The following is a 27,454-nucleotide window of genomic DNA, read 5'->3' on the forward strand; positions in this document are numbered from 1 at the left end:
GGGTTGGTGGAAGCTCTGGTGGGTAGGTGGGTTCAGACCGAGGGGACTACGGGTCGGCGTTGGGCTCAGTGGGCTCGAAACAAAGGACTGTCCGGTAGGGACTCGGCGCGGTGCCTCCTGACCGGTAGCTGAGCGGCCGATTGAGGCTTCTCGGCCAGCCAGTGCCCTCGCCGCGCGGTCTCAGAAGGCTTCTCCTCGGTTCCCTACAGCCAGCGCCGTGGTGGGGGGCCCGGCACAGCGGCACCTGCTGCTGAGGGACCCCGCGGCCCGCCCAGGTGCTCATGATGGGGCTGATCTTCGCTAAACTGTGGAGCCTCTTCTGTAACCAAGGTGAGAAGGATGGAGCTGCGCAACGGCTCAACTCCAAGGAGGAGGGTCCGGCCGTTTTAGGGGACAGCCAGAGGCAGGGCTGTCGGTGGACACAAATGTTCTGAGACGCAGAGAAGTAATTTTCTCGAGGGGGCGGGTAGAAACTCGGTATTTTAGGCTGGGAGAAGGTGCAGGAGAGACTGGATGTGTGGGAGAAATGAGGAGTGAAAAGAGGCATTTGGGAGCCTAGAGTCCAAACTAAGAATTTTTGGATTTTAGCGAAGCAAAGCGGAAAGCACCTAGTGATACCTGGAGGCATTTTGAGGGTCTTTTCTATCTCTAATTATGCATCCTGTGGCTTGCCCCAAGATAAGTGTCCACCCAGAAACCTATCAGCTTTTTTTTTTTTTTTAATTATTATTACTAGTGCTGCTTTTTTGCCTGCACTGGTCTTGAAGCCAGTGCGGCTTCACGTTCTCTCTGATTTCGCCTGCTCCCTCAGAGTCGGGAATGAGTTGTCCTGTGAGATGCACGGGTTTCCGGAAATCTGCATCCTAAACCCTTTATTCCTTTCTTAGGTATTAAGAGAACTAAATGCTTTTGGTTCTGAATAGGAGATTGACGTGCCCGTAATTAGTCTAGAACAGGTTATGAGACATTTAGAAGTTGGAAGTCCAAAGGGCCAAGAAGTTGTAAAACCTGTTCTGAGTCAGAGAATGAGATGTAATGTCTTCTGAAGAGAGAAAATACACGACAAAAAAGGGCCTGGCAGTAGATAAAGTTTTAGGCATTCTTTGAACCGAATGCTTTCTTAGTAATTGGATCTACTTTTTAAATTCAGTTTCGTTTTCCATTTAATACCCGACATAATATAAACCAATGTTTTATAATGATACTAGTTGTTACTGCCAATGTGGAATTTTTTTTTCCCTGGATTTGAGAAGTCGTGAAGAAAATGAAATGGTTTTAGTTCATTTGTTCCGTAGATAAGAACACTAAAATAGTCTTTTCCAAAGTTATAAATATGGATATATGTATACACATTTACAAATGTGTATATATGCAATTATATGTATATATGCAGTTACCACAGATATCACACTTCAGGTGATTTCAGAGTGGTCAGAGTTTAACTTCCTAAGGATAGCTATACATTTAGTACAGGTTTTTTCAGCAGTTTATATTTTCTAGTCCTCGTTACATGAATTCACTACTATATGTGAAGCAGTATTTTAACACATGTTAAAAAGTATAAAGATCAACACAATTATCATCTGCTTATCTTTTCCCATAGTTTAAGAAACAAAACATTACCAAAGTCTTTGTTTCTCCTTGTGTTACCCATCCAATTCCTCTTTCTCTCGTTTTATTACTGTTGTTTTATTATTATCTTCTTATTGAGCCTTCCTTAATTGCCTTAAGCAGACTAGAAGGGAACAGAGGATGGAGGAGATGAAGAAAAACATTCATGGGCTGCTTAAAGTCCCATAATTGTTCAGGCCTCTTAAATCCCCATTACTATTTATAATTTTTCTTTTAACTTTCCTGTTGAAAATTTAGAGCCGTGGTTAGCCACTCATTTTACCGTCATTCATTCATGCAGCTAACATTTAATCAAAGGCCATCACCAGTCTTCAGTTAGGCATAGGAGATACAAAGATGAAAAACAAACAGAAAAGATAACATAGTTACTCACAGAGTACTCAAAGATCAAATCAGTGTGGTAAATTTTTTAACAGATGCGTATAAAAGTGTGGTGATCATCACCAAGAAGCAAGTGATTAACTTTTCTCACGTGGTTCCTGGAAGACTTTACTGAAAAAGGTGTACTTTACTGTAAGTGGGAATTTACTGGGCATGCTAAGCAGACTGAGTAGAAGGGGCATATTATTCTAGGCTGAAGGACTAATAATATGCAAAATGGGAGAGGAATCAAATACTTGGGTACATTGAAGGAAGCTGAAAATAGTTTAGTTTGGCTGTATCTTAGTTGGCCTGTGGGGGAGTTAGAGTTGAGGTTGGAGAGGTAGCCCCTGGAACCGGATCACAGAGGGCCTTGTGTGTCAGCCGACTAAGACATTAAACTGTACAGAGCCGTTGAAGAGATTGCTCATTGTATGTTTGTGTTTTTTTTTAAGATTTTATTTATTTGACAGAGAGAGACACAGCGAGAGAGGGAACACAAGCAGGGGGAGTGGGAGAGGGAGAAGCAGGCTTCCCGTGGAGCAGGGAGCCCGATGCGGGGCTCGATCCCAGGACCCTGGGATCATGACCTGAGCCGAAGGCAGACGCTTAACGACCGAGTCACCCAGGCGCCCCTCATTGTATGTTGTTTGTAAGCTGGGGAATAATGTCATCAGACTGATACTTTAGTCCTGTGTTTTTACTTTCCATATCAACAAAATTAACTGACAATCTCAGCATTTTCCATTTTCACCACTATACTGCAACTAATCCAGAGATACTCAAATCACTCAATCTTGGTTTCATATTAGAATAATAAGCCCATGGCCCTATCTCAGACCAGTTAGATCAGAATGGGGCAGGGTGGCCTGGGCATCACTGCCTAGAGGATTCAGATTTGCAGCTAGAGGTGAGAACTCCGTATCTGACTTTAAATACTCCTTTCCCTTATCTGTTTTTCAGTATTTGCCTCCCATCTTTTTTTCCTGTAGCATTTTACAGCACAGAGCATCTTCTCATAAATTTGATACCTTTCTGGGAATAAGTATGCTAAAACGTGGTTGTCAAAATAAAACTATGACAAAGTACACAGTCTCAGCAATTTTGTATTGCTTAATTATAAGCTAGAAGACATTACTTGGATGCAGTTATCAGTGAGGGAAATAATTTCAAATCTGATTATCTTTACAAAGTTATAAATATATCTGTTCCAGTACCTACGTCCATATTTTTTAATAGTATGCATATGTAGAAATTTTAAACACTATCATTTGTCTTTTTTTGAGATATAATTGATGTAGAACTATTAGTTTCAGGTGTACTAATCATTTGTCTTATGGTAGAAGAGAAATTAGTACTTTCTCCCTTATCATCCCAATATAGCGTTTTGGTTTACACACACTGTGTCTTCATTATTGTGACTATAAAATTTAGTTACTCCTGAGCCAGAGTGTGCTAGAACTATGTTCCCCTTTTTCTTACAACTTTTTCCCCCTAGAGTAAAGAATTACAATATCTCTTTGCCTTAGTTTTCTTTGTATGTTTGACTAAGTCATTTCATTCTATCCCAAAACTCTGTACAAAGTTTTCCCACATCACACTTAATCAGATGATTTATCCCTCCTCCCGACTCCCTCAGTATTCCCTTCTGCTCCAAACTGAGCTTGCTTCCCTCTGCCTGCTCCACAGCTGTGCCGGACTTGTCTTTGCAGTCATTCCAGGAATTTCCTTTGCTTTTCTGTTTTATTAGAACTTAGGTCTTTCTTGCTTTACTCTTTTTTTTTTTTTTTTTTTTGAAGCACATCGTACAGAAATTCCCTGCAAAGGTGTCCAAAGCAGTAATTTTTTTTTTCTTTTTTGCAATTCCAAATGCCTGAAAATGTATTGGTCTCTCTTCACTTTTGATTTATAATTGGGCTGAATATAAAATAATGAGTTGGAATACATTTCTCTCAGCAGGCATTTGAAGATACTGTCATGGTCCTCTAGCTCCCAGTGTTGTTAAAAAGACCAGTATTTCATTCTTATTCTGAGTGTTTCTCTTTCTAGTAGATTTTAGGATTTTCCATTTATCCCTGGTATTTTTAAATTTGCAAGGCGTGTGCCTTGTAGTGTGTCTTTTTTGGTTCATTATGCTAGGCCCTCTGGACCTTTTCAACATAAAGTTGGATGTTTTTCGGTTCTAAGAATTTTTTTAATTAAATTTCTCTTAGGATGTTTTCCTCTACTTTTCTGGAAATCTTATTGGTTGTATTGTGCTACTTGATTATCTAGTATTCTTTTCCATTTTACTGTCTTTTTTCCCTCAGTTCTACTTTCTGGGGTATTTCTTTTGTCTTTTAATCTTCCTATTGAATATTTTGATTCCGCTATCATATTTATGCCAGTTTGTTTATTCATTTGCATCATGACAAGTTGTAATATGTGAATACTCAAGACTTTTTGTAGACATATTTTCATTTCTCTTAGATGAGTATCTAGAAGTGCAATTTTTAGGTCATAGACTGGATATATGATTAGTAAGAAACTATTAGATTGTTTTCCAAAGTTTTATACCATTCTTATACTCTCACCAGCGGTGTTTGAGACATCTACTTTTTTTTTTTTTAAGATTTATATTTTTTACCTTTTACCTTACAGAGAGCCCGGGCACACACATGCAAATTGGTGGGGGTTGGGGGAGGGTGGACAGAGGGAGAGAAGCAGACTCCCCACTGAGTGTGGAACCCAACACAGGGCTCAGTCCCATTACCAATGAGATCATGACCGGGGTGGAAAGCAAGAGCCAGCTCCTTAACCTACTGAGCCACCCAGGCGCCCTTGAGACTTCTACTTTTAACATCCTTACCAACAGTTGATGTTGCCAGTCTTTTTTAGTTATTCGGTTAGATGAGTAGTGATATCTCATTTTGGTTTTAATTTGCATTTTTCTAATGACTTGGGTGTTAAGCACTTTTCACGTTCTGACTGGCCATTTGTATTTCTTTTGCAGAATGTTCAAATCCTTTTCCCATTAAATTATTTTTTTGTCTATAAAATTATATATATAATTATTTATATATTTTGGAATTGAGTCCTTTGTCAGATATGTGTTTTGTGAATATTTTCTCCCAGTCTTTGGCTTCCGTATTCATTTTCTTAATGCGGGTTTTGCTGAGTGGAAATTTTAAATTTTGGTGAAGTCTGATTTTTCAACTTTTTTTTTTTTTTAAAGATTTTATTTATTTAGTTGACAGAGAGATAGACACAGCCAGAGAGCACAAGTAGAGGGAATGGCAGAGGGAGAGGAAGAAGCAGTCTCTGCACTGAACAGGGAGCCCGACGCGGGGCTTGATCCCAGATGCTTAACCATCTGAGTCACCCAGGTGCCCCTCGACTTTTTTTTTTAATGGCTGTTGCTTTTTGTGTCCTGTCCCTTTGACCTACAAGCTTTGTCTTTTATGCTTAGGTCTATGAGCCATCTCAAATTATTTTGTGGTTATGATGTGAGTAAGAGGTTGGGATTCTTTTTTCTTTCTTTTTTTTTTTTTTACATGGACATCTGCTTGTTCTAGCATAATTTACTGAAGACTTTCCTTTCACAATGGATTGCTTTAGAGCCTTCGTGGAAAGACTGAGTCTTATCTCTGGACCTTTCTCTTGCATTGATCTATATGTCCATTATAATATCATACTACACTATCTTAATTATTGTACTACTTCCTGATAAATTTTGAAGTCAAATAGTGTCAGTCCTCCAACGTGTCTGTTAATCTTTTCAAAGATTTTAGTTTTCTCTGTTTTCTGCTTTTTATTTTACTAATTCTTGCTGTTTATTTCCTTCCATCTAATTACTTTGGGTTTACTTTACATCCCCGTCCCATCTTCTTAAGGGTGGGGTGTGTGTCATTGTTTTTGTTTCAAATGTATTCCATTCATATGTAACATTTTAAAGCTCTAAGTGTCCCTCCTAAGAATTATGTTAGCTTCATTCCAGAAATTTTAATTTGTTGTAGGTCATTCAGTTTTCCAACTGAATGACCAATATTTTAATTTTTTTGTTTGTGATTTTTTTCCTAATTTAATTCCATGTGGTCAGAAATATACTCTGTAAGATTTCCATCTTTTGGTCAGATTTATTGAGGCTTTTTTATAGTCCATCCAAATGGTCTGTTTGGTGCATGTACCTTTTGTGCTTGAAAAAAATGTGTAATCTGCAATTATGTGCAATAATCTAAACTCTGTAGGTTGAGGTGGTTATTAGTGTTGTCCAGATAGTCTATATCTTAATGTGTATCTCTGCTAGAGAGCATACAGTATGATCTTTGGTTTTTAATCTAGTGTGAAATTCTCTTTTCGTTGTAATGTTTAGTAAAATTTATTGATGTGGTTCGATTCATGCTACAATCAGATATTAAGGTATGCTATTTTATTATTTCCTGTTTGCTCCATCTGCATTTGTTTTGTTTTGTTGTTTCTCTATTCCTCCTTTCCCACTTTGCTTTGGGTTGTTTTTTGTTTGTTTTCTTAAAATTCCATTTTATTTTATTTACTGGCTTTTTTAGTGATCCTTTTTGCATTATTTTTATGGTCCTTAGGGATTGCAACATACATGTTACCTTTCCTCAATCTACTTAAGAGTTAGTAATGTAACACTTGTAAAGTTGAAGAACCTTGAAACTGTATATAGTTATACCCTCCCTTACCCTAGTCCTTTATAACCATGCAGGTTATATGGCATAAGAATTGTACCTACAGGGGTGCCTGGATGGCTCAGTTGGTTAAGCATCTGCCTTTAGCTCAGGTCATGATCCCAGAGTCCTGGGATCAAGCGCTGCATTGGGCTCCTTGCTCAGTGGGGAGCCTGCTTCTCCCTCTCCCTCTGCCTGACACTCCCCCTGCTTGTGCGTGCTCTGACAAATAAGTAAAATCTTTAAAAAAAAAGAAAAAGAATTATAGCCAGATTAGTTACAAACTGTACAATACAATGTTATAATTTTTGCTATAAAGGATCACTTGTTCCTGAATATTTTGAGAAAGGGTAAAATTTTCTCTTCTATTTACTTACATTACTATTTTTAATGTTTTGAATTTCCATCTAGTATAATTTCCCTTCCAGCCAAAGAATTTCAGCATTTTTGTAGTGTAGCCCTGTTGGTGATGAATTCTCTTAGTTTTCTTTTATCTGAAAGTGTCTTTATTTTGCCTTCATTCTTGAAGTATATTTTTGCTGAATTTTAGGTCAATTTTTTTTCTCTCTTTAGTGATTTAAAGTTGGCATTCCATTGTCTTCAGGCGTCCCCCTTTTTTTTCCATTGTGAAAAGTCAACCAACATTCTTATCTTTACTTTCCCTTAGGTAGCCTGACATTTTTCTCTTGTTGCCTTCAAAATTTTCCTTTTATCTTTAGCCTTCAGCAGACTGACCATGACATACCTAGCTTTGCCTTTTTTTTTTTAACCTGTTCAGAGTTTGCTGAGCTTCTTGTATTTCAAAATTTTGTATATTTTTGCACTCATACAGTTCACTTGTATTTCTCAAATACAATTTTTTCCCAAATTGTCCAATATAACCCGTTAGTAAGTTATAAAGTAAACTTAGTGAGGATCAGCATTAAAACAAGGAATGAACATTCTGAAATTGAAACTATTACAGTGTATCTCAGTTAGTAAAGGTACCATTATGTGAAACTTTTGTTCAGTTATGTGTGTCCTGGGTCATAATGCAAAATATATTTATAACTGCAAAATATATTTATGTTGTATATATATAATATATAACCGTGGTCCTGGTACAAAGTTTGAAAACCATGCATTGTCTCTGCCCCTTAACATTTGCTTCCCATTGTAACCTTCCCCTGGGCAACACTCGAATTCTCTAGAAAACTGTGTGAGTTAAATCAATTTCAGTATTTCCTGTTGAAGCCTTTCTAATCATTGCGTTTGTTCAGCAAGTTGGGGGTTGTGGGGGGAGTCTTTGGTCTTCACTTCACTCTGGCCTGGGACCTTAGAGTGTTCTTCCTACTTAGACTCTTTAATCTTCTTCTTCTTCTTCTTCTTTTTTTTATCTGTATTTTTATCCCTTATCTACCAGAAAAGTGTTTTTGTTCTATCCGATACGCCATTCTTATTTATTATTGTAAGATACTAAGACTTCTTTTTGTCATAAAGATGGGGAGGCATCACACTGGGAGACCATTAGCCAAACTTCCCAGCATGTTATTTAACTTAAGACTCCATTTCCTCCTCAGTAAAATGAGGAATACCACCACTTTCTCATAGAATGATTGTGAGGATTAACTTGTACAGTGCACATAAATTACTCAGACCGAAATTCTGTAATATTCTTTTTTACCCTTGACATTTATCTCCTTACCTGAGAGCTGGATTCTAGATCTCACTTATCCTTGAGAATATTACCATATGATACTTCCATATCTATTGCTTTGTACTAATAATGCTGTGCTGTAAGTGCTTATTTCTGTACTCGCCTTTAAGATTTTTGAGGGTAGAGATAGCTTGCCTTGTTCATCCGTACCCACCTTTAAGATTTTTGAGGGTAGAGAGAGCTTGCCTTGTTCGTCTTAATCACAAATGTTAAAGTCAGGCATAAAATGAACTCAATAAATGTTGAATTGTTGAATCATCAGATTTGCGTAGCTGTTCTTTGCAAAATTTAGGTACCCAGGAATATGGGAACTGGAGTGGGAGTGGGGGGAGACTGAACAATTTGGAAGGGGAGTTAATACTTTATAGCCAAAAAAGTAGGACAACAAATGCTGGCTCTTACCAGTGTTTACTAGGACAAATTACTTAACTTCATAGGACCTTAATTTCCTAATCTATAACATAAGCAAGAAAAAGCCCAGGTCGGTAGTGTCATGTGTTTTTTGAGACCTTGGTTGCTCAGAAATGCCTTTATAGGTGGGCCCTTTGTAGGTGAAGAGGCGGGAGAAAAGGAATAGATCTCAAGTTCCGCAGTCTGTTCCAAGCTATAAAGTTTTATGATTCTATAATCATTATAAGATAGAGTTCGTTTTTTTTTTTTTCAAAGATTTTATTTATTTATTTGACAGAGAGAGACACAGCAAGAGAGGGAACACAAGCAGGGGGAGCAGGAGAGGGAGAAGCAGGCTTCCCGCCGAGCAGGGAGCCCGATGCGGGGCTCGATGCGGGGCTCGATGCGGGGCTCGATCCCAGGACCCTGGGATCATGACCTGAGCCGAAGGCAGATGCTTAATGACTGAGCCACCCAGGCGCCCCTCTTATGGTAGTGTTTTAACCCAAACTTTACTTGGCTATCCATGAAAGTTTTAAGTTGTACACACTCCGTCCCCAACATATACATTTCTGGCCCCAAACATGGGCAGCTTCTACTCTGTGACCCCATACTGATTTTAATCATGCTACTGAAAAAACAATAAAGAAGGTAAATTTCTATAATTACATTTGCAAAATTCATTCTAAATAAAGAATTTTGTATTATCCATGTTCATAGTTTTCCCTATTTAAGGTTACATAAGAATTGACTGTGTCTCAATCTATCAGCTAAGTATTTCATTTTCTTGGAGAGTAATTGGAGGAGTTAGAAGAATCTATAGCTTATGTATGCATGTTGAGGATCGGTTGAAGTTGTGAAAGTATACAGTTGTATAGTTTTCTCCTCACAACTTCAGACATTTCAGTGGGTCTGTAAGTAAAAGTGATGTTAAATGGTTAATGCTCATCTGATTGGCAGCAATTCAAAAATCTGACCATTAGGCTAGATTCTTTCTCACCTTAACCAAGACTGAATTGAACTATAATGATATATTTTGAAAGTTTTTTTTAACCTACTAGGTAAACAAATAATAAAAATTATTGCTGGGTGATATAAATAGTACAAATTTACAAGCATCTCTTTATTGCTTTTGTTAACTATGATAGGTGAAGGAAACGGTTTTATCATGACCACAGGAAATCACTAACACAGTTCAGTGGATATTTTTCTGTTTCAACACATAAAATAAGATTTGTGTGTGGCCTGTTGATTATGCCCAGCCAAAAAGACAGCGATACAGAAAAAGCACCTTAAGTCATGTTTTTAACATCAACCAATATCCTATACCACCACATGATTTATACTTTATTAATCTAGACACCACTGGTGTACATTTAAAGCAACACATTAATTTCCTTTTCTGCTTACAGCAAGAGTATGTGTCATTGTCCATGTTTTTCTCATTGTCCCTTGAATAGGTAAAAACTGTACTAACTAGCATTTGGGAACTAAAGTCTTCTGGTCATGGGCGTACTCCAGTAGCAGCTAAGGACAACGGAGGCATTTGAAAGAAGACGGAGGAATTACAGTTATGCCACAGAGTAGAAACAGCTCTTATTTTGTATTTGGCTTTTTAGTAAATGTTCTTTGAACTTGATTTCCCTCTTACTGTACAGATGATGTTAAGGAGATTTTTTTCTTCAAAGAAAACATTTAAAATAAACTCTGTTACTTCATGCTTTTAAAAAGCATTTAGCTCTTTTCTGTTGATGATGTTTTGTTATATAGACTCAGGTTGTTGATGATAATATCAGAAGATAGGCCTTGGTTTAACTGAAGGATTGATGTTAATACATTGTTAGAGTTGAAATTGTGTGTTTTGTCTTAATTGCTAGAATTCCCTATCACTGAGCAGGGATAAAGGAATCTGAAAAAGACCTTAAGTTAATCATGCAGTTGAAACTAACGAAACTCATACTCTATCCCCCTTCAGAGTTTGTCACCCCTGACTTAGTTCACATTGGGCACCAGTCTTTCAAAATGATGCATTATTTATGAGTTTAGCCATCACATGCCTTCAATACCGTGATCGTCATCATGATACAAAATGTGAAGCCAAGAGCAGGACTCGTTGAAAATGGCCCTGGGTGTTGGTTCACTTCAGTTGCCTCGACAGTGAACCAACCACCTGGTACTACTTCTGTTCGCCTCCCCCGGCAGAAGTATCTGCCCCCAGGTTTAGCCTCCTTCCAGACTAGTGGCTTCCTTCTTACTCCTGCAGGTACCCGATGGTCTCCACATGCCAGGCAGGTGGTTTCCAGCTGTCACCAAAATTTAGAAAGCTTGTTCTTCCACTAGTAAGAGGGTTCTCCTTTTTGTACCGGAAGGGAGAAAGATAGGGTGACACTTAAAGATTGGCTCTGTTAGAAATTAGGGGATATGAATGGAAAGAGTCAAAAAAGGAGAATTATAGTGAGTTATAATCAAACAAGTTTTGTTCTGTTGTGTTTTTTTGCAGAGCAGCTTCTGTCATAGTGGAAAAAAGCCCTTCCAGAGGACCATGGCATTTGTCCTGCAATATTAGAGGCAGGACTGACAGTGGTCAGGTCATTAGAAGGCACAAACATAGTTAGTCACCGAAGAACTTGTCTGTGAATTATGGCCCCTCTTTTTGACTGATACAGTCAAAGTAACACTTTAGAGGAAGAATACGAGATAATATTCTATTAGGTGTATAATCAAAATTCTGACATTCACCACAGGTTAACAAGAGGAGCAGGGTTCTTTTTTTTTTTTTTAAAGATTTTATTTATTTGACAGAGAGAGAGACAGCGAGAGAGGGAACACAAGCAGGGGGAGTGGGAGAGGGAGAAGCAGGCCTCCCATGGAGCAGGGAGCCTGATGTGGGGCTCCATCCCAGGCTCCTGGGATCATGACCTGAGCCAAAGTCTGATGCTTAACGACTGAGCCACCGAGGCGCCCCGAGGAGCAGTGTTCTGATAAGAACTATGTCAGATCATTGGCTAAAAATAAATCGACTGGGGACGCCTGGGTGGCTCAGTCGGTTGAACATCTGCCTTCGGCTCAGGTCATGATCTCAGGGTCCTGGGATCGAGTCCCGCATCGGGCTCCCTGCTCAGCAGGGAGCCTGCTTCTCCCTCTGCTTGCTGCTCTCCCTGCTTGTGCACGTTTGCACGCTCTCGCTGACAAATAAATAAATAAATAAAAATCGATTGTGTTGTGGTTCTTACAGAGGTTCACTTTTTAAGCATTCTGCCCTGGGGAAGAGAGGTATCTTCTGTAAAGGTTAAAATCTAGAAAAGATGATTCTAGAGTGTTTTTTCCTCTGTGTTTCAGAGGAGGTTTCAGAATATGTACCACTTAACAGAATAATTAGATGGGCTTTAAAATGTGTCTGTGAGACAAGTGACTGTTCTGTGCATGGCACTGGAAGAAGGTGGAGGAAGTTTTTGTTGCATGAAGAGCAGAAATGGTATCTGCTCAAGACAGTTGTAAAATCCAGGGGTGCCTGGGTGGCTCAGTCGTTGGGCATCTGCCTTCAGCTCAGGTCATGATCCCAGGGCCCTGGAATCGAGCCCCACATCGGGCTCCCTGCTCAGCGGGAAGTCTGCTTCTCCCTCTCCCACTCCCCCTGCTTGTGGTCCCTCTTCGCTGTGTCTCTCTGTCAAATAAATAAATAAAATCTTTAAATAAAAAAAACTAGTTTGATTAGCAGAGATGACAAGCAGATGTGTAAAACAACTTTTTTAAAAGATTTTATTTATTTGACGGGGAGGGGGGCGCACAGGAGCAGAGGGAAAGGGACAAGCAAACTCCCCACTGAGTGTGGAGCCCGATGCAGGGCTGGATCTCAGGACCCTGAGATCAGAACCTGAGCCAAAATCAAGAGTCGGACGCTTAACCCACTGAGCCACCCAGCTGCCCCCAAACAATTTTTTTTAAACTTATATTTTAAGTCATAATGCCTTGTCAGGACCAGAATTTGTGTTTTTCCTCCCAGACTCAGTATTATAAGTGAGCAGGTTATCTTGTACGTCCCTCCTACCCATATCTCACAGGTGGAGGACATCATACTAATTTGCCTCTCTTAACGCAGGTGACCTTGACACCATGAAGTTCTCTTTACTCTGTATTTTAAGAATCCAGTAATAAGTATCCAGTGAATGATTCTCATTAGAAAGCTAACTAATAGTCGTTGCTGAAAGCATGTAATTGTAGTATGCAGTAGTGTTAAATGTTTATGGTTTGTTTTCTTTTTGTAGAACACAAAGTAATAATAGTGGGACTGGATAATGCAGGGAAAACCACCATTCTTTACCAATTGTAAGTATAGTTATTTACTTAAACAGTTTTCATTATTTTAGTTATTAAAACTAGTTTTATGTAATTAATAAGGTACCATTGTAATATAACGGAAAAGCTCCAACATACGGTGTTGTATTTTACCAAACACAAAATTTGTTTAAAAAGTGAATAAAACTGCTGTATGTTTGCTAAAGCCTTCACAAACACTTGTTTTTTTCTGGCCTTGAAAGAGAGAATTAATATTAAACTAAAATAAATAAAGCACATATAATAGTACTGGAGTGAAGTGATAAAGTGCATTTACTTAATTCTTCCAGAACTGCAGTTCATGTGAATAGATGGATATCTCTAGGAAGCTTATTGCTACTCTCCTGACTAATAGCTCTGAATTGTTGAACGTAGCCAGACTTGTCAAATCAAAAGAAATGAAGATCACCCCTGAAAGTACTGCTTTTCTAGCTTGCAGCAGGGAAAGGCTTGAGACTTCCAGAGAAATACATTAATACTTGCAGGAAATTTTAACAGCACATCAGTCCACTTGTCCAAGTAGCTCCTGTTATCCTTTCAGTGTTCATGAAACGATCCATGTTAAGCAGTGGAAATGGATCTGTGTCCCAAGCGTTTTAATAAATAGTTATTAGATACAGTGCACTGTTGTTTGGCTCTTATCTCTTTCCACCTCGTCCTAAGTGTATCAGCTGACAGCTCTCCAGAAATACTTCACTTACGCAATGCCTAATGTATTTTTCAGCTACTTTGCTAAAAAGCTCCTAACTTGTGGATTGTTGTTTTAGAGGCGAATAACTACTTGTTTTACTTTAAAATATTCATTCATTGGCCATTATGTATTTAATATGACTTCGCCTTCAAACATCAGATATAAACATTTCAGAAACCTGTCAGTTTCTGAATATTTTCCATGTAGCTTCAAATTTTCCATGTAGCTTCAAAAAGATACATAAAACCCAAGAGACAGTACAGTGTAGGCTCCTTCCAACACAGTACCAACTTAACTATAGGCAAATACGTATTTGTTGAATGAATTAATTCATGTATCTCAGCCAATAATTATGGTAATATATGTGGTATGAGCATTGGTGTTCTAAATATATTTATAGTTATTTTAATTAAAATTTTCATTTGCATATAGCCCTATCTTTTTAAGGCTGTAGTTTAGGTTGATAGGCCTGAGTCTCAATTTTCTCACCTAGACAGTCTTCAAAATTACATATAGCCTACTATTCAGTGGTTGATACTTTGCAAGTATTGATGTCACAGTCACCAGCAAACTTGCTCTTTCAGGAAGGGGCACTGGTTCTACTCTGATAACAGGGCATGGTGGTTTTGGAATTTTGGCCACAGAAATACAAACTCACACCGTGGTGTTCCTTTCTCTCCAGATCAAGCCTTTAGTTTATTTATTCCACTAAAAGAAAAAAAAAAAGGTCTTCCTTCAGGAGTTGTTCTTTGTCTAGATATTTGTTTGCACAAATACTCTCTAGGGTTCTAGTTTTTTGTTTTTTGGTTTTTTTAAAAGATTTTATTTACTTATTTGACAGAGAGAAACACAGCGAGAGAGGGAACACAAGCAGGGGGAGTGGGAGAGGGAGAAGCAGGCTTCCCGTGGAGCAGGGAGCCCGATGTGGGACTCGATCCCAGGACCCTGGGACATGACCTGAGCCGAAGGCAGATGCTTAACGACTGAGCCACCCGGGCACCCCTAAGTTTCTAGTTTTGATGCTTATGATTACCATCGGTACAAATGAGGAAGGGTGATTGATACTAAAAATATAGAGATAAAACTTCCTTTGGATTCTCAAGATTTACAGAAGATTTTTTTATGGTGTCTTTCAACAGCTTAATGAATGAAGTGGTTCATACATCTCCAACCATAGGAAGCAACGTTGAAGAGATAGTTGTGAAGAACACTCATTTTCTTATGTGGGATATTGGTGGTCAAGAATCACTGCGCTCATCCTGGAACACGTATTACTCAAACACAGAGGTATCTAAGCTGCCTTCTGAATTTTAATACAGAGAACCAAAGAGTAAACCCAGAAAATAGATAGGCTGTACATGAAGGCATATTGACAGTTGCTTCTCAGTAACATCGTGTTCTGTATGGAATGTGAGGTTTTCAAATAGAAGAGAAAAGGCCAGTAGAAAGAGTAATGTGCAGTGTTTGTTGTGGGTTTACCGTAGTGCAGACTCTGAGCTCATCCTCCCAGTAATCCTATTAACATTACTGTTGGAGAAAGTGGAGACTGGGATCAATCAGATAACCTGTCCCAAGATCTCACAGCTTTATGAGGCTCTGGTTAGGGGAGGAATAAAATATTTTAAGCATCATTTAATACAAGATTTTCAAAATTCAAATTTTTGGTGAGATTATATTTTAGTTAAAAAAAATGGATTTACTGCAGCCCCTGCCGACCCCCCTCCCCCCACCCGCCAAATTCTCTGTCAGTTATTTCATTACTTTACTACTTCAGAGCGAACCTGGGAAACAATCTGGACTAGCTTCTATTTCTGTTTTTATTTCTTGTTAGAGGCAGATTTTTTTTAAACAAATGCAGTGCTATTGAGAGATTTATCTTTGAGTATACTAATGTACAATTGCATCCATAATTTCTCTTTACAAACAGGTACATCTAACCAATTATTTTTTTCTAAAATGAAGCCTATTAAAAATTGAGTGGGTGTTTTGAAGGGAGTGTGCAGAGGAGGTGGGGAGTTGCAAAGTTTTGGTGAATAAGTTTCTTTTATGATTATATTGCAGTCGCGTGAGTATCTGTGTGGATATATTCCACTGCAGTTTGTGACTGTCAAAACCAAATGGCGTATCATAGATCTTTAGCAGTGGTGCTAGCACTTAATTCTTTTTATTTGCAGGGGAAGATAGGATGGTAAGCAAATACGGTTATAGGTTAGCTTAATACATACTTCTATCATAAAATAACATTCCAAAACTAAAACATATTAGAAAGTAAGAGAACAACAACCTTTTAGCATGATTGCAGTTGCCCCTTGAACGATGCAAGGGTTAGGGACACTGACCCACTTACACAGTCCAAAATCCACGTATAACTTGACTCCCCAAAAACTTGACTGATAGCCTGCTGTTGACCAGAAGCCTTACCGATAAGAGTGGATTAACACGTGTTTCTTATGTTGTACGGATTATATACTGTATTCTGACAATAAAGTAAGCTAGAGAAAAGAATGTTATTAAGAAAATCATTAAGAGAAAATGCATTTACAGCACTGACTACACAGTTAAAAAATCACGTTTAAGGGGATCTGCTCAGTTCAGACCCATGCTGTTCACCTGTATTTAAGCAGCATAGCTGTTGGTGCCTGTGCAAAGCTCACAAGTAACTGCAGGTGTGAGAGAGAAGAACCATCGGTTCTGATGAGTAGGTTAGAGTTGGTTCTAGCTGATCCATGTATATTTATAGCATTACAAAAGGGTAGTTTCTGAAGTTGTAGAAACTCTAGAAGACTTAGCATGGGTCCAGAAAGAAAGAAATACGTTATTAATGACACCATTTGCATGAAATGTTTTTTTAATAAACTCTTTCTATAAGAATTTCAGAATTGCTACACAAAGACCCTTTGGCCTTTACTGCAGCACCCCAGCATAGCACCTAGCCTTTGCAATCTTAGATGCCGGGTAGGGATCCTGTCTATGTGGTGTTTCCCTCATGGCTTTGTTCACCAGCATCAGCTTCTTAAATTCCTTACCTTGATGAGTCCGCCAAAAGCCAAAAGCGGAAGGTCTCTGTCACATTGCAAGGAGTTCAGCTGTTGGCAGATGCCTGACACACCCCTCTCAGTAGAGTCACTTCCCCATATTCACTTTGCCATGTTTCTTACCTTTCTTCCTTCTAGTCTCTTCCCTTTTATCCCCTTTGAAGCCATTCACATTTTATATGCAGATCACTCTAGTTGTCTCTGCCGAATTTTAAGGTCTTCTGAACAATCTGGTGTCACCCTCTCTCTCTCCATTTAGTCTGTGTCATTCCTTTATTACGACCTTTAGCATCGCTTTAATCTCACTTCTTAACTTTTTCTTCTAAGATATTCAATTAGGGGCCCTTTGCACTATATCTTCTTATTTTTCTTACCAAAGATCCTTTTATTTTTAATGTATAAGACCCACCTTTTTTCATACACACCTTTACCAGCAGCTTTCTCCAGTCCTCTTAGCTTGCTCCTCTTTCATTTCGCCTGCATCCCTTCTAGCATATTAACCCCTAAGTAGGTATGTTTCTAGTTAGCACATTTTTTCTGGGGCTTTTATTGTTGATCTTGTTATGATAAAATGTCTTGTTCATTAGTTGTTTTTTTTTAATTTGTTTCTCTTTTTCTTTCAAGCTGTGTGCTCCTTTCTAATAGGCAGGAGGCTGTCTGAAACCAAAATAATTACTGATTGCTTAAATGAGCAATTATAGAGTACTTTCAAGTTTTAGTAAAAGTTATTTAAATTACCATGACTTTTTCTTTGAAAATTATTTTTTATTACCTGCATTTAAAAATAAATCTTAGTGTTACAGAGTATTATGTATTAAGACATCATCTTTTTAAAATAAACTTTGGGCATAGTTTTTATTTGTTGAAATTATGAGTTATTTTCTTATTAACATTTGGATTTTACAGTATAATATAAACTCTTTATGATGAAAAAGCAGTAGACCAGTTTATGGTAATGATGATGTCATGTGAAGAAAGTACTCTCACTTGAGAGTTTTGCAGAAAACTTGAAGATTTCATTCAATTTTCTTTCTTTTTGATTGTCTTCTAGTTCATCATTCTTGTTGTTGACAGCATTGACAGGGAACGACTAGCCATTACAAAAGAAGAATTGTACAGAATGTTGGCTCATGAGGTAAATTTTGAAAGCAAACTTAAACCATGGAGTAAGGTATCTGTATACTGGTGCTTTCTTACAAGGATTATGGGCTTTGCTGTTGGTTATTTCATCATTAACAGAATTTTATACTTTGATTAAAGTTTTTTTTTTTTTTTAGGATTTTATTTATTTGACAGAGACACAGCGAGAGAGGGAACACAAGCAGGGGGAGTGGGAGAGGGAGAAGCAGGCTTCCCGCAGAACAGGGAGCCCGATGCGGGGCTCGATCCCAGGACCCTGGGACCATGACCTGAGCCGAAGGCAGACGCTTAACGACTGAGCCACCCAGGCGCCCCTTGATGAAAGTCTTAGAGTCAGAAAGTTTCATTACATTTTCAAACTTGAAAAAGCTCAACACGTTAATTTGTAGAGTATTACTGTTATTGACAAGATTTTTCAAAGTTTAAACCACTTATTCAAGCCTTAAAGAGTCTGATAAATTAAAGCAAGAAAGAGGAAAATTTAAGTGGTTTTTTTCCCAAGAGTTTATAATAACTGAAAATTCTTTAGTGAATAGTATGAGATCACTTAATTCTATTTCAGATATACAAAAGACTTAGATAATAAAACACATTTGTCCACCATCCATTCAGTATAAGATACGAAATATCTTATGTGACCACCAATCTCATTTTCTTCCTTTCTCTCAATTCTGAAAGAATTACATTATCCTAAAAGTAGTGATTATCAATCCCATGTATATGTTTATACTTTACCTACATTTTTATTTGTCAGTTGATTTATATTTCATTGTTCATAAACTCTTATATAATGATAAAGATTTTTTTTCCCCTGTAACTCAGTTTTGGGGTTTTTTTGCACAATATTGTGATTATCCATGTCAGTACATAGAGCTTTAGTTCATTGTTTTTGATATGTTGTAGTGTATGATTAAACTACAATTGATCTATTCTTTTTTTTTTTTGATCTTCTATTAATGAACATTTAGGTTATTTCTAAATTTTGATAGTATGAACAATTCTACAGTGAATATTAATGAATGCAGTTAGTCTATACCAATACTAATAAGTAAAATAAGTATTACCCAGCCCTTACCGTCAGTCCTCTTCTTTAAATTTGGAGAAATTCTGTAGTATTTGGTAACATATTACCATATTTGCCCAGTAGAGTATTGCTCATAGAGTTTTAAATCCGTGTTTAAGATGCATGTTTATTTTACTTTTAGTTTGACCCCTTTGGCCCAACAATATAAAATAACTTTTGATTATCTGGCTTATGTTAATAAGCCTATCTCTGTTAGAGTCAATCATTAAATCTCTGTTATTTGAGAAAATTTTCATTTCAATACAACTTTTATTTATTTATTTTTTTGAGTTTTTATTTTTTAAGTAAGCTCTAGGCCCAGCATGGGGCTTGAACTCACAACCCCGAGATCAGGAGTTGTGTGTTCTACTGACTGAGCCAGCCAGGCAGCTCTCAATAAAATTTTTAAATTAAATATTACTGCCTAATCATTGAAAGTAGAAGGATTACTCAGAGTAGAAGGATTTCATTATAACTGTCCAGTTGGGCATATCTGACCTTCCTGATGTATTAGTTTAATTTGAATCGTGGTATTTCATGTATTAGAAATATTTCATATTGATTGCAGGATCTACGGAAGGCTGCAGTCCTTATCTTTGCAAATAAACAGGATATGAAAGGGTGCATGACAGCAGCTGAAATCTCTAAATACCTCACCCTTAGTTCAATTAAGGATCATCCATGGCACATTCAGTCCTGCTGTGCTTTAACAGGAGAAGGGTAAGTGCTAAACGATAGGAGGGGAGGTATGACTTCTTTCAAATTTCTATCAACTTTTCTTCTTTGATCCTGTTCCCTTTTTTGTTCTTAAAGATAGTTTTTATATTGTATTTCAATTTTATAGGGTGGAAATTATTTTAGTCTGTTACTGTTGTTAAGTTACAGTTTCGCAGAGTTATTGACACATTTTTGTAACTTTTATTATAAACAAAATGTTTTACCAGAAAAAGTCAATAACAAACATTTGAATTAAGTTGTCCCAATCCAGATTTTTAGTTGCTGTTCATTTCTTGCTTATATCATTGACTAGCTGGGGGTGGGGGGGGGGGCAACCGGAATGTTGCCTGAATTAAAGAGGAAGCTTCAAAGAAATTTCACATTTTCTATAAAGGCTTAATTAAGCATGAGCTCTCAGCTTTCCACAAGAGTACATCTCCTTTCTAATTAGGAGTTCTTTCAGGGGGGCTTACTTCGAAAGAGGAAACATTGGAGATAAATGCTTCTTAGAGTATATTTTTCTTTCCTAAGAACTTGAGTTTGGATAGAGTAGGCCAAAGAGAACCCAGCATGTTAGACATGACTTATCCAGTTGATTTCCAGGAGTTTATTTATCCTCTAATCAACCTGACCTTCTTAGTTATGCTCATATTAGAAATAGCTTGTAATATAATAGTAGATGTAGACTTTTTTGACTTATGCTTCTGCGACTGGGCCATAAGCATTCCATTCTTTAGAATTTAGGAGGGTAGGGCAGAGTTCCTGTTGTCTTTCTATAGTGGCTTCAGTTTTTTTTTTTTTTTTAAAGATTTTATTTATTTATTTGACAGAGAGCGAGAGCAGGAACACAAGCAGGGGGAGCGGGAGAGGGAGAAGCAGGCTTCCCGCGGAGCAGGGAACCCAATGTGGGGCTCGATCCCAGAACCCTGGGATCATGACCCGAGCCGAAGGCAGATGCTTAATGACTGAGCCACCGAGGCGCCCTGGTGGTTTCAGTTTTAATCTTAAAAGGGCGAGAGGAGTATTTGCAATCTTGATGGTAAAACTGCCCAAGCGGTTATCTTCAAGATGAGACTGAAACCATTTCCCAATTACTCAACTAATCTGATTACCATCATTTTGTCTAAGTGAATCTTCCGCTTAAAAATTGCACTTCTTATGGTGATACTTATATATTTCACTTACCTGTATAAATCATTATTGCAGTATCAACATTTGGGTAAGATTTAAAAATACTAAGTATGCTTTCAATTATAAATAATTCCATTTTGAAAATACTTCTATCTTTTGTTTCAGGTTATGCCAAGGTCTAGAGTGGATGACTTCCCGGATCGGTGTGAGATAACTTTTTGCTTGGAAAGAGACTGCTCTATTTATTCTGTGACATGAACATTTTCCTAGTACCTTTGGCTGCTAAGGCAGCAGCATGTTTAATTTATAACAACACAAACCTCTATGAGCAACACTTGAATCAAGTGCAGCTGAACTGGAACATAAAAAGATTTTTTCTTAACTTTTTTTTAATGCACTAATCTTCAGTTGGACGAACATAATGTATAACTATGTTTTCAGCAACATAATTCTTCTGACTGCTGATTCTAATTATTCAATGACTGCCTTGTAAGAAATGTTTGTTTAATGTTTTCTGAAGTATTGTAATAACTTTAATGACCAATTTCTTGACCACCCCCTTTCCCTACCAGATAATTACTGGTTTGACAAAGTAGTAGTGGAAATCATCAGGTACTGCTTGCAAACTTAACCAGCACTAACTTTTGCTCCCTCTTCAAACCACTGATCTTTTGGACAGAACTTATTATAGAGAAAGAAATCTGGCTAGAAGTTAGATATGTGTGTGTGTGTGTGTGTGTGTGTGTGTATATATATACACGGAAGACTGACCATCATGAGACCTGCTTTTAAGTTAATTTCTCCCACATTATTACAAGTCATGAAATAATTTTAAGTTACTATTAGCATGGAAATTAAGTAGGCTGTTTATCTAAAAGAATTAAATTCACTTTTCTGCCTCCAACACAGGATTAGTTTTGGCTAAAAACTAATCAAGGAAAAATATTTGAAAGCCCAACTTTGATGGTAAATATTTTGGATAAATCTGATAATTTTAAAAATGTCACATTATTCAACACATACATTAACTATCGGAAATTATTAAAGGATACCAGCACTACTATCAAAACAAGACACTTGGAATATATTTTACTATCAATTATAAGCAACTTTATTATCAGCAAAAAGTTCAACTATTCCATTTGCAAGGGAGAGCACATCTGCTTTGGGCAATAGCTAAAGCAGAAGTACAAACATTTCGTTTCTTAAAAATTTGAAATTGTGTGAATTTGAATAGTGTTTCTACCACCAGCAGTATGTTACTTAGAAAACCATATGACTTTTCCATAAATCTATCTTAGGTTATAGTGTAATAGGCTTAAAACAGTTGCCATCTTTATAGAACATGATGTTCTGAAGTCTTTTCCTGGGTTACAGGAAACTGCTGAATTTAATCCTAGCTTTTAAAGTATTACTAGGAGATTGAAAGTTAACTCTAACATCTTATAAATTAAAAAATAGGAAGAAAAAGTCATAATCTATCAAAAGTCTATTACATATCATTCAAAAGTTTTCAAGGCAGTTGTCTTAATATAAGCAGTAATATAAATAGTGTGAGGACAAGTAATTTTGATCCTCTATTTCAAATGTGTGATTTTGCTATAATGAAAGGGATAAAATGCATACTTAGAGAATAATACTTCATTTTTGCAGTATTTTTTTTTCATTTGGGTCAAAAATAGGATTCAGTGTTCATAAGAGTATCAGAATACCTGTTCAAAAGTGGTATTTTAATTTTAATATTTTTTATTGTAAATTGGTTTTACTTTTGCTCTGTTTTCAGGTATACTTGATTTATTATATTTAGTCTAATTTAGTTGAATGTGGTAACATTTTCTTTCTATTTAGTGGTAGCACACCCCCTAGAACTGAAAAATGACCAGAGGAAGGCTTTCTGGACTTTGGGAAATAGCGGTTTATTAACCTTGTCTTGAACCTTTTTCTTAGTGATTCTATACCAGGTAGAGAGTAAATTTTGTTTTTAATAAAATCCATAATCTAGAACATGAGAGAAAAGCAAACATAAATCAATATGGATGCTTTGTGGTATGTGTTTGGGGCAGGGGGCAGGAGGAATTATGAAGATACCATTTACCTAAAGCACACTTTGCCAGAGTTTCTATCTTGGTTACAGAGTTTAGCCATAAATACTGAAGATAATTCTCTTAGCTCCATCCTGAGAAAACATATTTAATACCCCTGTATCCATTCTTATTATGAAATTTATCTTATATCTAGTAAGATTGGCTGGTTCAGTTTTCTTCTATCAAATTATACGGTTATTTTTTTATATTACCACATCAGCATTATACTGAAAGTGTTTTTAATAGTTGATTGTATTTTGTCAAACAACTACTAGTATAGATTCAAGTTTGCTGTTTAATTTTTTAAAATACAATTTATTTTCTAAATTTTTTAAAAAAGCATTTTGTTAGTTTGGGATTAGAAATGGTTTATGTTAGCTGTGTTAAAAATGAAATCGACATCCCACTAGTTTTTGTGGTAATGATTGGGAAAAGTTCAAATAGGAAATTCATGTAAAACTTTTTAAAGGTGAAAGGTTCTCATTAGAGATTTCCTGTTACAGTGATATGAAAACTGATTATCCTTTACTCCAAGAGAATGTTTTGTTTGACCCAAGCGGGTATCTAATACTAAAGCATTGATTCTGACATGCATTGTCAATTAACTATAAGATACTATCTGATGAAAAATGTAAATTTGTAATTAGTGCCTTTATTCATATTTCGAGATGAGTTCTCAATTTTGTACTATACCTGTTCTTTAGAAGTCAGATTAACAGCTGATTAACTTGACAATGAACTAATTCGAGATTCACCCTACCTGCCAACCCTTCAGTTGCCTAGCAAAGTTTCTAGTACCTAGTGGAAAGCAAGGGACCCACCCACATTCCTTTTGGGAGATTTTTCTAGATTTTATTTTTATTTTGAGGATGAAGAAATGAAAGTTTAACAAATCTTTTCAATATTTTATTAGAACTGAAATGTAACTGCCACCCAAATATGGCATTTTTCTTCATTTTGAACACTTTCTTCATATTTAAGCCCACTGTTCTTACTGCAGCGCATTTGGGAACTCTTAGAATTAACAGGCCCTTTTATATGGGAATATACTACATAATTTGTATTGTTAGTGTAATTTAATTCCTTAAAATCTGAAATAATATATATATATATAATCTATTGGAAAACTCGTGGTTAAATACATAATTTTTGCTTTTAGGTTCTGTGTTAGGTGTGCTTAAAGGTATAATTTTATTCTGTATTCATTAGAAGAAAGATAATAAATTCAAGTTTTATTGTTAAGAATAATTTTTAAATGGGCACTTACCCTTATAGCCAAAGTCATTTTGTTTAAGCATAAATTAACTTTTATTTTCTATAGCATAAAGAGAAAATAATTATTTTCCTATGGAAACAGTGAGTGATACAGGCAGTGCTGTAAACAATATTCTCTGAAGAGCTATGGGGAGTCAACAAAGCAAAGAAAATTTTAAAACAAATGTTTATATTTTTAAAAATCTTTGGTGTAGTATCTTAGGACAAATTAGAAGTAGAATTGTTTGTGACTAGCACTCATTTAATTCTTAGCTATGTAAAACTATATCAGTAGAAAAATGTAGTGGTATTATGCCTATGGATGGGTAAATTCCATTGACATTTATATTTGAAGACCAACTTCATGAGTCTAATCTTTTCATCTGTGGCTTTGGATCCAAAATATTTTATATCCAGTTCAATTCTAAAGGATCTTTTATATTTTGTTGGGATAAAGTCACTTCAAGATGCAGTCTGGTAACTTGTATGTAGTAGAATATTGTGCCGGCTGTCTAAAGAAGTGTATTTGAATCTTAATTTGACCATTACTTGTCTAGTTGAACTTAGGCCGTTACTGTTCACGGCCTTTCTGTTTTTTCCCCCATACTGAGGAACTTAAGCCAACTAGAACTCCTTATCTTTTGGTTTTAAAATCCTGAATCCTTATACACTACATTAAAGTCAAAAAACTAAAAATACTAGGAAAGGACACGTAATAGGAAATTAAATTCACTTTTATCTGTTCTTTGATTCCCACCTCATTATCATTTTGTTCAGTTTATGAATACAATCAAATAAGAAAACAAAGTATCAACTAGTAACAGCTACTTAGCTTCAGTTGAGCTAAGAGCTAATGACAATGCAGAAGAGAAAATAAGCCATATTGCTAAGAAAATGCTTTTAAGCTGCTGATAAAACACCAGTGTTGTGTTTAAAATACTCTCTTCTAGAGTATATCCTGCTTATTTTCCTGGCTTTTACTAATTAGAAGTGGTCGGTTTGTTCAGAGTGTGTTGGCTTTAGATGCTACCCCAAGCTCCCAATGCTGTTTGACTTCTTAGTATTGAAACAATAGTGCAGCCAGGCTGTCAGTATTTTTGCAGACGTCCGTGTAAATCTGAGAGGAGTTTACATTCAAGGTTGGTTCCTTCCGTAATGTCTCATCCTTACTCATTTAGCATTACTGTGAAGCCTGAAATCCAAGGCTCCCAAAAAGTATTTTTTTAAGAGTTCCAGGTGGCCAAAAATAAATAGAGAAGGTCGATCAAAAAATTTTTTTTCTCCATTTTAAAGTAGAAAAAATACTGTGTTCAACAGATCCAAAATCAGTTTTAAATGTATATGATTTGGTAAAATGTTTGGAAAGGTTGACTTGGGGGTATAGAGTCATACCTAGAAACAAATGTCAAAACAGTTGATAGTAAAGATAAACATGAGGTAGAAAAATCTTCAAAAGGATATTAAGTAATAGAAAATGTGAATGAAGACAGTGAATTTCCCTCATTTAAGGCACTTAAAAATTACTAGAAAGTACAGTCTTTTACTGTAGAGCTAGATATCTTACTTTTAAAGTGGCCAAAGGACCAAAGACTGATCAGGTTTTTAGAATTTGTTAGTGTTCTCAGTCACATCCTTTTTACTTTTTTTTTAAACTGGTAACCTACATTGTCTCCTAGAAATGGAGAAATAATAAAATGTGCCGTACATATCTTTTGGAATAGATAACAGAGTTCTAGAAGAATGGAAATGTTCTCTTGCACAAACTTGTAAAATTTTAATTAAAAAGTTACCTCATTTTTCAATCCATAAGGTGCTTTGCTCAAGCTTGTGGGATGTTACACCCATAAATACCCCCTTCACCCAAACTGTGTTTGAAATATGCAAAATTCACAGCTAAGGGGTAGCATTCCTTGGAGATTCTGTTTCGTTTTATTCTTGTTTGCTGCCAGCAGGGTAACGTGGTATAGCAGATTCACTTACTGTCTTCATTAAAGCACACAGGCAAGTGCTCAGCCAATACTTAATTCGTTTCATTAAAAATCAAATAAGGGCAAGGAAGAACCCTAAAATTTGATCGATTATATTATACTGTGACTGTATTTCGTTCCGTGTTTGGAAGATACCAAATGACTGTCATTTGATCTTGGTTGTGCATAATGTATTTGCATATTTTGTCCCTATTCATAAGAGATGATTATTTTAATCCTTTTACATTTTCCCTCAGGAAGTTCAGGGACTTGACAAGCCCCTCTTTTATTCTCTTGGAGTAAACTGTTCAGTGTAGTTATGAAATTTTTAATTTCGATTAAAAAAAAGTTTAGCTGCTATTTCGTTAAAAGTGTGGATCATAAAATGATGGTTATGATTTTTTTCCAATTATGTAACAGTTTTAAGTTTTACCCTATTTATCTGTTGCACAGAGCATGGTTTTTAAAAAGAAAAGAAACAAAAACTAAAAGCAATTACCGCCTAGTCCCTGGATTTCTCCTAATCAGAATATAATGGTTATAATCACACATTGCCATCTTCATATAAATTGGTGCTTTAGAGCATTAAAGAGGAAACAGCAGGCCCTGTAAAATACCCTTCTTGCTTCAGAATGTAAAACTACTTTAAAGTGTATTTATATTTATGTTCATTTCTTAAGGTTTAAATACGAACTGTTGTTTCTACAAAAGCTGTAACAATATCTTAGCTAATTAGCTTGGTCAAAATAGATGGTATTAATATGGGCAAAATTAGGCATTGGATCTCTCTGTGGGTCCCTTGGTATTGCATAGAAGGGAAAAAAGAATGTCTTTCACACCACCAACTGTGCTTCTTAACCCCAACCAAGCAACTGAAATGTGTGCTATTGGTCTAGTATATAGCATTAATAAAATTAAGAGCAAACCAATTACTTGATGCATTTACATCATCACTTCTTGAAAATGGTTCAAAGCATGTTCTACTAATGGTGGGGCTGTTTAAAGACCTGTTTTAAATTTTTTAATAGCTTCGTTACTGTCATAAAATGCTTTTATATGTTAAGTTTAGGTTGCTGGTACTCAAGAATTTTTTTATTTCTGCAATTATGTTATAATGAGTTGCTTGCATGCCTACTCACCCAAGTAAAAAGGATGCTGTTTGCTCTGGAATGTTCATCTTTTAGACAGGTTTTGGCTCATTTGCAATCATGGTGCAATACAGTGTAACATTCATTTGTTTTCAGTCAGCAGTTTTATTTTTGTCATAATAAATAATTACTTTTCCAATA

General features: G+C 36.4%; 1 protein-coding gene across 1 annotated transcript; it reads left to right on the forward strand.

The window, feature by feature from the left end:
* Nucleotides 1–27,454, forward strand: ARL5B (ARF like GTPase 5B). Its single transcript, XM_036109802.2, has 6 exons — nucleotides 1–330; nucleotides 13,014–13,074; nucleotides 14,914–15,061; nucleotides 17,861–17,944; nucleotides 19,581–19,732; nucleotides 21,026–27,454. Exons 1-6 carry the CDS (start codon nucleotides 282–284, stop codon nucleotides 21,072–21,074), a joined length of 543 nt encoding a protein of 180 aa, XP_035965695.1. The 5' UTR covers nucleotides 1–281; the 3' UTR covers nucleotides 21,075–27,454.

This window comes from Halichoerus grypus, chromosome 6 (genome assembly GCF_964656455.1).
Source record: "Halichoerus grypus chromosome 6, mHalGry1.hap1.1, whole genome shotgun sequence".
Taxonomy (NCBI): domain Eukaryota; kingdom Metazoa; phylum Chordata; class Mammalia; order Carnivora; family Phocidae; genus Halichoerus; species Halichoerus grypus.

Coding starts and splice junctions, on each gene's coding strand:
- ARL5B (XM_036109802.2), top strand. CDS start 282: ATGATGGGGCTGATCTTCGCTAAACTGTGGAGCCTCTTCTGTAACCAA. Junction 331..13,013: donor GAGCCTCTTCTGTAACCAAG/GTGAGAAGGATG, acceptor TTCTTTTTGTAG/AACACAAAGTAATAATAGTG. Junction 13,075..14,913: donor ACCACCATTCTTTACCAATT/GTAAGTATAGTT, acceptor GTCTTTCAACAG/CTTAATGAATGAAGTGGTTC.